This window comes from Lissotriton vulgaris, unplaced genomic scaffold (genome assembly GCF_964263255.1).
Source record: "Lissotriton vulgaris unplaced genomic scaffold, aLisVul1.2 SCAFFOLD_1798, whole genome shotgun sequence".
Classification (NCBI taxonomy): domain Eukaryota; kingdom Metazoa; phylum Chordata; class Amphibia; order Caudata; family Salamandridae; genus Lissotriton; species Lissotriton vulgaris.
In genome coordinates, this window is record NW_028246531.1 from 218,512 (window position 1) to 227,265 (window position 8,754).

At 57.3% G+C, this 8,754-nt stretch overlaps 5 protein-coding genes across 5 annotated transcripts; 1 reads left to right on the forward strand and 4 right to left on the reverse strand.

Annotated features, from left to right (window-relative positions):
* Nucleotides 1–158: 158 nt before the first annotated feature.
* LOC147665911 (histone H4) lies at nt 159–569 on the reverse strand. Its single transcript, XM_086949435.1, has one exon. It carries the CDS (start codon nt 531–533, stop codon nt 222–224), a length of 312 nt encoding a protein of 103 aa, XP_086805561.1. The 5' UTR covers nt 534–569; the 3' UTR covers nt 159–221.
* On the reverse strand, nt 181–7,130 carry LOC147665912 (histone H1.01-like). The gene is made up of 5 exons (XM_086949434.1): nt 6,775–7,130; nt 4,213–6,447; nt 3,628–3,983; nt 1,265–3,582; nt 181–1,037 (listed from the first exon to the last, which is right to left on the reverse strand). The coding sequence occupies exon 2, from the start codon at nt 6,426–6,428 to the stop codon at nt 5,781–5,783; it is 648 nt and encodes a 215-aa protein (XP_086805560.1). The 5' UTR covers nt 6,429–6,447; nt 6,775–7,130; the 3' UTR covers nt 181–1,037; nt 1,265–3,582; nt 3,628–3,983; nt 4,213–5,780.
* On the reverse strand, nt 1,747–2,679 carry LOC147665913 (histone H2A type 2-C-like). The gene has a single exon (XM_086949438.1). It carries the CDS (start codon nt 2,677–2,679, stop codon nt 2,281–2,283), a length of 399 nt encoding a protein of 132 aa, XP_086805564.1. The 3' UTR covers nt 1,747–2,280.
* On the forward strand, nt 2,891–3,439 carry LOC147665914 (histone H2B 1.2-like). The gene has a single exon (XM_086949436.1). The coding sequence runs from the start codon at nt 2,894–2,896 to the stop codon at nt 3,389–3,391; it is 498 nt and encodes a 165-aa protein (XP_086805562.1). The 5' UTR covers nt 2,891–2,893; the 3' UTR covers nt 3,392–3,439.
* LOC147665915 (histone H3) lies at nt 4,415–4,845 on the reverse strand. Its single transcript, XM_086949437.1, has one exon. It carries the CDS (start codon nt 4,843–4,845, stop codon nt 4,435–4,437), a length of 411 nt encoding a protein of 136 aa, XP_086805563.1. The 3' UTR covers nt 4,415–4,434.
* Nucleotides 7,131–8,754: the final 1,624 nt, after the last annotated feature.

Here is an 8,754-nt window from a genome sequence, read left to right on the forward strand (position 1 = left end):
CGCCTTCCCTGCCGTGCCTTCCATAGCAGAGTGGCTGCGGAGCAAATCCCCGGGCTCCCCCCTCCTCCCCTCCCGGGCGAGTGTGGGCCTAGATAGCAGCCCTGCGCTGCGGAAATAATAGTTCATAGACACAGCTCTCACAAGACATGGTGGTCGGCTCTTAAAAGAGCCTTTGAGTTGTTTTTTTTTTCTCTTTTTTTATCCGTGGGCAAGTCGAGTGTTTAACCGCCGAATCCGTAGAGGGTGCGGCCCTGGCGCTTCAGAGCATAGACCACATCCATGGCGGTGACGGTCTTCCTCTTGGCGTGCTCGGTGTAGGTGACGGCGTCCCGGATCACGTTCTCCAGGAAAACCTTCAGCACTCCGCGGGTCTCCTCGTAGATGAGGCCGGAGATGCGCTTGACTCCGCCACGGCGCGCCAGGCGGCGAATGGCCGGCTTGGTGATGCCCTGGATGTTGTCCCGGAGCACCTTGCGGTGCCTCTTGGCGCCGCCTTTACCGAGCCCCTTCCCTCCTTTGCCGCGTCCAGACATGTTCTCTTCTCGGTGCTGTGAGCAGAAATGGAGGCGAGGCTAGCACCGGATGCATAAATAGAGGAGCTGCGGACCGGCGCGGAGGCTCCAAGCCATGTGACGCACTCGGAGGCGGGAGAGAGCCCGGCCTGCCCTCTGCAGGGAGCGGGGGGCTCGAGAGGCCGTTGCCGTTTGAAAAAGAGCGGGCTCCCAGCCCGCCTTTGTCATGGGCTGGCTCAGCAGCTGCCGCCGGTGCACAGACCACAGTCAAACACACGCACACGCCTCCCTTCCCGCCCCCCACTTGTGACCGCAGCCCGCCTAACCCTCTCGTTCCGTGCCCCCTCCTTTCATATGAACAGAAGCCCATGGAGATGTTTTAATGGAGATAACACCCGTTAACGGCCTCTCCCCGCTGTGTGTGGCCGCCCGCACCCCCGTAACACTGTCCACGTCTCGCGCTTAAGGTACCTGGCTCAGCAGCTGCCGCCGATGCACAGACCACAGTCAAACACACGCACACGCCTCCCTTCCCGGCCCCCACGTGTGACCGCAGCCCGCCTAACCCTCTCGTTCCGTGCCCCCTCCTTTCATGTGAACAGAAGCCCATGGAGATGTTTTAATGGAGATAACACCCGTTAACGGCCTCTCCCGCTGTGTCTGGCCGCCCGCACCCCCGTAACACTGTCCACACCTCGCGCTTAAGGTACCTGGCTCAGCAGCTGCCGCCGGTGCACAGACCACAGTCAAGCCCACGGCTCCCTTCCCGGCCCCCACTTGTGACCGCAGCCCGCCTAACCCTCTCGTTCCGTGCCCCCTCACGCACACGCCTCCCTTCCCGGCCCCCACTTGTGACCGCAGCCCGCCTAACCCTCTCGTACCGCGCCCCCTCACGCACACGCCTCCCGGCCCCCACTTGTGACCGCAGCCCGCCTAACCCTCTCGTTCCATGCCCCCTCCTTTCATGTGAACAGAAGCCCCGGAGATGTTTTAATGGAGATAACACCCGTTAACGGCCTCTCCCCGCTGTGTGTGGCCGCCCGCACCCCCGTAACACTGTCCACGTCTCGCGCTTAAGGCACCTCCCTTCCCGCCCACACCCCACTTGTGACCGCGGCTCACCTAACCCCCTCGTTCGGTGCCCCCTCCCAATTCTGAGCAGAAGGCTCTGAAATTTTTTAATGGAGGCAACACGTTCACGGCCTCACCCCGCTGCGTTTGGACGCCTGCGACCTCGTAACACTGCCCACATCTCACGCCCGGCTGGGGCAAGCCTGCAAAATGTGTCGTCGTCTCCCCCCCCCCAAATTTATATGGTATGAAAAAGAGCGCGCTCCCAGCCCGCCTCTTTGTCAGGGGCTCCCGATCGAACTCAGCAGCTGCAGCCGATCACAGCCAAACACAGACACTCCTCCCTTCCAGGCCCCCACTTGTTACCGCGGCCCGCCTAACCCTCGCGTTCGGTGCCCGCTCGGCTGGGGCAAGTCTGCAAAAAGTGTCCCATATAATTAAAATGATATACGTATATAAAGAAAAAACATTAATATGGTCGGCCTCATGCTAGGCTTCGGGACGTGGCAACATTTATGTGTATGGCCGAGAGCTTGGGCATGCCCTCCCCTATGAAGCTACGGTTGCGGGCGCTGCCGCATCTAAGAGGCCGCCAGAGTAACACCATGGCACGGATACGCTCTTTGATGGAGTCTGTGGATGGCCCTGAAAAGAGCCTTTGTGTTTAGGGTGTGTTTCCACGGTGGTCTGCGGGCCCTTACTTGCTTGCTTTGCCCTGTGCCTTGTGGCTCTCGGTTTTCTTGGGCAGCAGCACGGCCTGGATGTTGGGCAGGACTCCTCCCTGGGCGATGGTGACTCGGCCTAGCAGCTTGTTCAGCTCCTCGTCGTTGCGGATGGCCAGCTGGAGGTGTCTGGGGATGATGCGGGTCTTCTTGTTGTCCCGAGCGGCGTTGCCAGCCAACTCCAGGATCTCAGCGGTGAGGTACTCCAGCACTGCAGCCAAGTAGACGGGGGCACCAGCGCCCACCCTCTCGGCGTAGCTTCCCTTCCGGAGCAGCCTGTGCACACGGCCCACGGGGAACTGGAGCCCGGCCCTGGAAGAGCGTGTCTTGGCCTTGGCGCGGGCCTTTCCTCCCTGCTTTCCGCGTCCAGACATGGCGATCGATCTAGGGTCTCAGTCACACAACAGCGAGAATGATACTGCTCTTCCTGCTGGCCTCCGGTAATATAAAGACTTCGGGAGCGTCTGATTGGTTGACAGCTAGTCGCTGATAGTACTTCTCATTGGAGGGAGGCGAGCTTCTGTTTAGCCAATCAGAGTCCCAGAACCGCATCACTCTAGGAACTGGGGGCCCTGCCTATGACTGCCAATGAGAAGAGAGAGCCGGGAGGAAGCTGCTTTGCACGCCCAGCCTATAAATACAAGTGACGGGCGCCCCGCATTTATTTCTCTCGGCTCCACAGCACGCGGTGAAAGATTCTCGACCATGCCTGAACCAGCCAAGTCCGCGCCGGCTCCCAAGAAGGGCTCCAAGAAAGCGCTCTCCAAGCCGCCCAAGAAGGACGGGAAGAAGCGCAAGAGGAGCAGGAAGGAAAGCTATGCCATCTACATTTACAAAGTGATGAAGCAGGTGCACCCGGACACCGGCATCTCCTCCAAGGCCATGGGCATCATGAACTCCTTCGTGAACGACATCTTCGAGCGCATCGCTGCAGAGGCTTCCAAGCTGGCCCACTACAACTCGCGGCGCACCATCACCTCACGGGAGATCCAGACCGCAGTCCGCCTTCTGCTGCCCGGAGAGCTGGCCAAGCACGCCGTGTCGGAGGGCACCAAGGCCGTCACCAAGTACACCAGCGCCAAGTAAGGCTTCCAGGCGCACCCCAACGAACACAACGGCTCTTTTAAGGGCCAACCACCTCCTCCCCTAAGAGCTAATGTGCTTCTAATATGACAAAAGAATGTGTTTTACAAGGGTAATGTTGAGCGCAGAAAGGGCCGCTCTCCCGGGGTTTGCTGCAGACCGAGGGACGACGGAGCAGGCAACCCGTTTTGCCTCTGTAAATTAACAAGTCTATATGAATGAGCCCTCTTTGGGACCACGTTTTGCCTCTGTAAATAAACATGTGTATATGAATGAGCCCTCTTTGGGACCACGTGCCACCTAAGCACTGTAATGTAGCGATCACGTTAAATAAACCTGCTAGCAAGTCACACAGCTACTCCCGGGCAATTTGCTTTCCATGTTATGGGCGAACAGCTTTATTGTGTGCGGGTTTAACGTTGTGTTTGCATTTCCAAACCCAGGGGAACGGCTACAATCCGCCGCGGGGCAAACGCTCCCGAAATCACACACATGAACCCGATGTACCGGGGGCAGAGATGCCTCATAGCGCTGGCTTGTGACCAGCGGATCCCTGCAAAACCCTCTACCCTACCCCTCCCCCAAACAAAGCTCTCTATTAAATGAAGGGTACATTGACGAGCTTTTTGTGCACTGTGAACACGGAATTCTCTGGTCACCCCCAGAGCCTGTAAAAGTTGCCCAGTACTCGTGGTACTCTAAGAACCCGATGTACCGGGAGCACAGATGCCCAATCGCGGTGGCTTATGACCCGCGCACAGATGCCCAATAGCGGTGGCTTATGACCCTCGGATCCCTACCACAACCCTCTACCCAAACAACGCTTCAAATGAAGGGCACGTTGAAGAGGTGTTTGTGCACTGTGAACACAGAGTTCTCTGGTTTCCGCAGAGCCGGTATCAGTTGCCCGGTGCTCGTGGTACTCACAGCCCACCCTCCCTAACCTGTAGACCATGCCATGGCAGATAAGAGTAGCTCGTAGATGACAGGGTGGTGGCCCTTAAAAGAGCCGTTGTGGTGGTGGTGGTTCGTGTCGGTCTGTCACCTTAGGCCCTCTCGCCTCGGATGCGACGGGCCAGCTGGATGTCCTTGGGCATGATGGTCACCCTCTTGGCGTGGATGGCGCACAGGTTGGTGTCCTCGAAGAGCCCGACCAGGTAGGCCTCGCTGGCCTCCTGCAGGGCCATGACGGCGGAGCTCTGGAAGCGCAGGTCGGTCTTGAAGTCCTGGGCGATCTCCCTCACCAAGCGCTGGAAGGGCAGCTTGCGGATGAGGAGCTCGGTGGACTTCTGGTAGCGGCGGATCTCGCGGAGAGCCACGGTGCCGGGCCGGTAACGGTGAGGCTTCTTGACTCCGCCGGTGGCAGGCGCGCTCTTGCGGGCTGCCTTGGTGGCCAGCTGCTTGCGGGGCGCTTTGCCGCCGGTGGACTTGCGGGCTGTCTGCTTGGTGCGGGCCATGGCGGGAGCGGTCTCTCTCAGTCAGCGAGGAAGAATGGCGTCTACCGGGGAAAGAGCCCTATTTATTGCCTCACAGACGGAGGGCTGCTCTGGTTGGCTGAAGAGACCGCCCCACGTTCGAAAATAGCCCGCGGTGCGCACCGATTGGTTACTGAACTGAAGGCTGCAGTCTAACTGTCCAATGAGCTCTGGATCAAAGAGAACCCTCCGGTTGGATGATTGCACGATGGAGCCGGCCGGAGCCCGCGCCTCGGCCAGCCTTTGTCTCCGTCCATCCACTTGTAGTCAGGCGGACGACTCGACCCCGGTCAACCCGGAGAGGAGCCCCCGATGTCATAAGCACACTGCCCTTGGTCACCCTGGAACACTCCCCCGTTACCAGCGCTCGATTGAAAGTTCACAGTCGTCTGCTTTATGCAGACACCATATCGAGTCTGCCCGGGTACAGTGAAAGCACCAACACACACACGTTATTGCACATGTATTATAAACGGAGGTCTTATAACCCCCAGACCCCCTTTTTACCCGCCCCTGCTCACCCTGGAACACTCCCCCGTTACCAGCGCTCGATTGAAAGTTCACAGTCGTCTGCTTTATGCAGACACTATTTCGAGTCTAGCCGGGTACAGTGAAAGCACAGAGACACACACGTTATTGCACATGTATTATAAACGGAGGTCTTATAACTCCCAGACCCCCTTATTTTCTATGCTATACCGATTTCAATCCACGCAGCACCGAAAGAGCCGTTTATATGGCCAAGATCACACGCGGCACTCGCGTGTGGAAAGGTGCGCTAGGGATGTATTGTGCTGTTTATTTTTGAGGAGTGGGGCATTGGGTGGGTGCAAAGGTGGGGATGAACACGCTCTCTTCTAGACAGGGTGGTGGCCCTTAAAAGAGCCGTTGTGTTTGCAGTGTCTCGGTGCAAGCCCTTACTTCTTCTTGGGCGCTGCCTTTTTGGGCTTCGCTGCTTTGGGCTTGGCTGCCTTGGGTTTGACTACCTTGGCAGGGCTTTTCTTGGCTACTTTGGGCTTCGCCGCCTTGGCTTTCGCTGGGCTCTTGGCAGCCTTTTTGGCGGGGGCAGCCTTGGGCTTCTTGGGGCTCTTGGCTGCTGCTGGCTTCTTGACCTTCTTCGGGCTCTTCTTGACCCCCGCGGGAGCCTTTTTGGGCTTCTTGGCGGCAGGGGCTGCTTTCTTGGCCGCTGGCTTCTTGGTCTTGGAGGCTGACTTCTTGGCCGCCTTCTTGCCCTCCAGCTGCTTCTTATTGACCTTGAAGGATCCTGAGGCCCCGGTGCCCTTCAGCTGGGCTAGGGCGCCTTTGCTGACCAGGCTCTTGAGGGAGACCTTAACGCGGCTCTTGTTCTTGTCCGCATCGTAGCCGGCGGCGGTCAGCGCTTTCTTCAGGGCCACCAGGGAGACTCCCTTCCTCTCGGCCGAGGCGGTCACGCACTTCAAAATCAGATCGGACACGCTGGGACCGGAAGGCTTCTTGGCCTTAGAGGCCCCCGCTGCTTTCTTCTGCTTCTTCTTGGGGGCGACCTCAGCGGGAGGAGCCGCGGCGGCTGGAGCGGTTTCTGCCATTGCAATACAAGTCTCGACGCTGTCACAGAAAAGAAATGTACCTCCCAGCCTGTTTCTTGTCTTCTCCTGTCAGATACCTTCTGACAGTGGTGAGTTTTTGGATACCGAGGCAATAGCCTCATTACTCCATATTCGTTTGGAATTTTGTAGTCGCTGTTTAGGTTGTCTTATTGGTGTGTGACGCTTTGTCACAGTTGAGGTTGCATCACATGGTCAGCTCAGTGATGGGCCGCGGGTAGCGGTCAGTAGTGTTTGCAGAATTGTCAGCATGTTTCCTTCGAGAGTCTCGTCTTTGTCCGTGTAGATCCTTCTGTTGGCACTGGAGCGGTTTCTGCCATTGCAATACAAGTCTCGACGCTGTCACAGAAAAGAAATGTACCTCCCAGCCCGAGCCCCATGCATATATAGGGAGGAGCCAGCCCCTGATTGGTCCCGAGGAGAGAGGGCTGTGCGAGGCGCCCTCGGCTCTCTGCTCCGAGCTGACTTTTGTGTTTCCTACCACCGGAGTATCTAAGTTTTAAAGCACAATCAGTTAAACATATGCTAACATGAACACATGTAAAGAAGCCCAGCTTCAGCCCCTTCCCGTGCCCGCCCCCGTTTCAGCCCACCCCGTCCTCAGAAGCTTGCCATCCGCCGTGAATCTCTGCCCTCCCCCGATGGCTGACGCCTCCGTGCCTGGATTCCTGTGCTCCGGGCCCCTTTTTCCCGGTGCACCCTCGCGCTCTGAGGCCGGGAGCGGCGGCCCGCGGGCGGGAGGGGCCTCCTGCAGGGAGCGGGCCCTGTGCCGTCACAATGGGGCTCCAGGGTCCGCCTGGAGCGCGTTCTGCACCGGGCCGAAGTAACACAGGGCCCCGGCGGCCGTGCGCGGGGAGCGGAGACAACGCCAGGGAGACCCGGCCCGGGGGCCAGGGAGGGGGGGGGGGGGGGGACTCGCCGAGCGCCTGCACCCTCGGCTGTTGCATCCAAGTCTGGAGGGGGGGGCAGTCGGGGGACTTTTACAAGCAGCGGGGCACGGTCCGGCATCAAGACTCACGGGCATCACAAGGCGGCTGCGCGCTGGTAGCTTCGCATGCAGGCAGAGGGCATTCACTGCCAAGCACCGAGCTGGAGGAGACGGGGGCGCACTAAACACAATAAACACACAGTGACTCAATAGAGGCAGGCGGCCGAGTTAGACCTTCATGTTTAATGGCACCCAGAGTGAGAGCAGAGGGTATGAATGCACCTGAAATGGTGACCCCAGTACCTGCATGGAGGCCCTCTGGTGAGCTGATTTTTACAGCTGGACTTAGGTTTACATCTCAGGTGACATCTTTGGACGGGACCCGACCATAGCAACGCGGTCAAAACACCGCAGTACATTTCGATTGCTGCATTTACAACGCAAGTCTTTTCCACGACTTGCACGGGAGGGCGCTCTAGACTAAGGAATAGGGCGATTTACTATTCCAACACCTTCCCTACCTTACTTAGGCTGGAGTTGGAATAGTAAATCATACCATTCCTAAGTGTAGAGCGCCCTCCCGTGCAAGTCGTGGAAACCCCTAAAACAGCAATGTAATGTACCGCAATCTAATTGTTACATCCTACATCCCACAGTACAGAGTGAGGCCTTTGACTATCACTGTTGTATTGAGCTCGATGGCTGGGGTGGGGACCACTCCTGAATCAAATGGTATGTCAAGAGTGCGACCTGTGCCCACAAATCAGATTCTGCGCCTGGCAGCCTGATTGAGGTCTACTGTTAATTACAGGTTTTCGCCTTATATGTAGGTAGAGGGGGAAAAAAAAAAAAGAAAACACTTCACATAGTCCAAAACGTACATGAACACCATTCACAGTTTCAGATCTTAGCCTTCAGGTACCCTGGCCCATCCCTAGCTTCCAGGAACCTGTTTAAGTAATATGTCTGACACTATGAGGTTTCCAGAATAAAGGGGACAACGTCAGTCCTTCTACCCAGAGATATGGAGCTCCGCACATGGAAAGATTTCACGTCTTTCCCTGGGATGGAGGTGTAAGAATAAAATTCTTCACATAGCCCAAAACTGCACAAAAACCCCAGTCACCATATCAGAATAGAGCCTTCAGGGCACTGGGGCATTTCTAGCCTCCAGGGACCCGCTTTAGTGATATTTGTGACATTATGAGGTTTTCAGATTCAAGGGCGCTAAGTCACTCTTTCTACCCAGGGATTTGGAGCTCCACGCAGGGTAAGATTCAAGATTTCCCTCACGGGTGGAGGTGAAGAAATGAAAACACTTCACCTAGCCTAAAAGGTACATGCACCCATTTGAAATATCAGGCCTTGGCCTGCAGAGAC

Bases quoted from the DNA above. Each gene is read 5' to 3' on its own strand.
- LOC147665914 (XM_086949436.1), top strand. From the start codon at position 2,894: ATGAGAAGAGAGAGCCGGGAGGAAGCTGCTTTGCACGCCCAGCCTATA.
- LOC147665912 (XM_086949434.1), bottom strand. From the start codon at position 6,428: ATGGCAGAAACCGCTCCAGCCGCCGCGGCTCCTCCCGCTGAGGTCGCC.
- LOC147665915 (XM_086949437.1), bottom strand. From the start codon at position 4,845: ATGGCCCGCACCAAGCAGACAGCCCGCAAGTCCACCGGCGGCAAAGCG.
- LOC147665913 (XM_086949438.1), bottom strand. From the start codon at position 2,679: ATGTCTGGACGCGGAAAGCAGGGAGGAAAGGCCCGCGCCAAGGCCAAG.
- LOC147665911 (XM_086949435.1), bottom strand. From the start codon at position 533: ATGTCTGGACGCGGCAAAGGAGGGAAGGGGCTCGGTAAAGGCGGCGCC.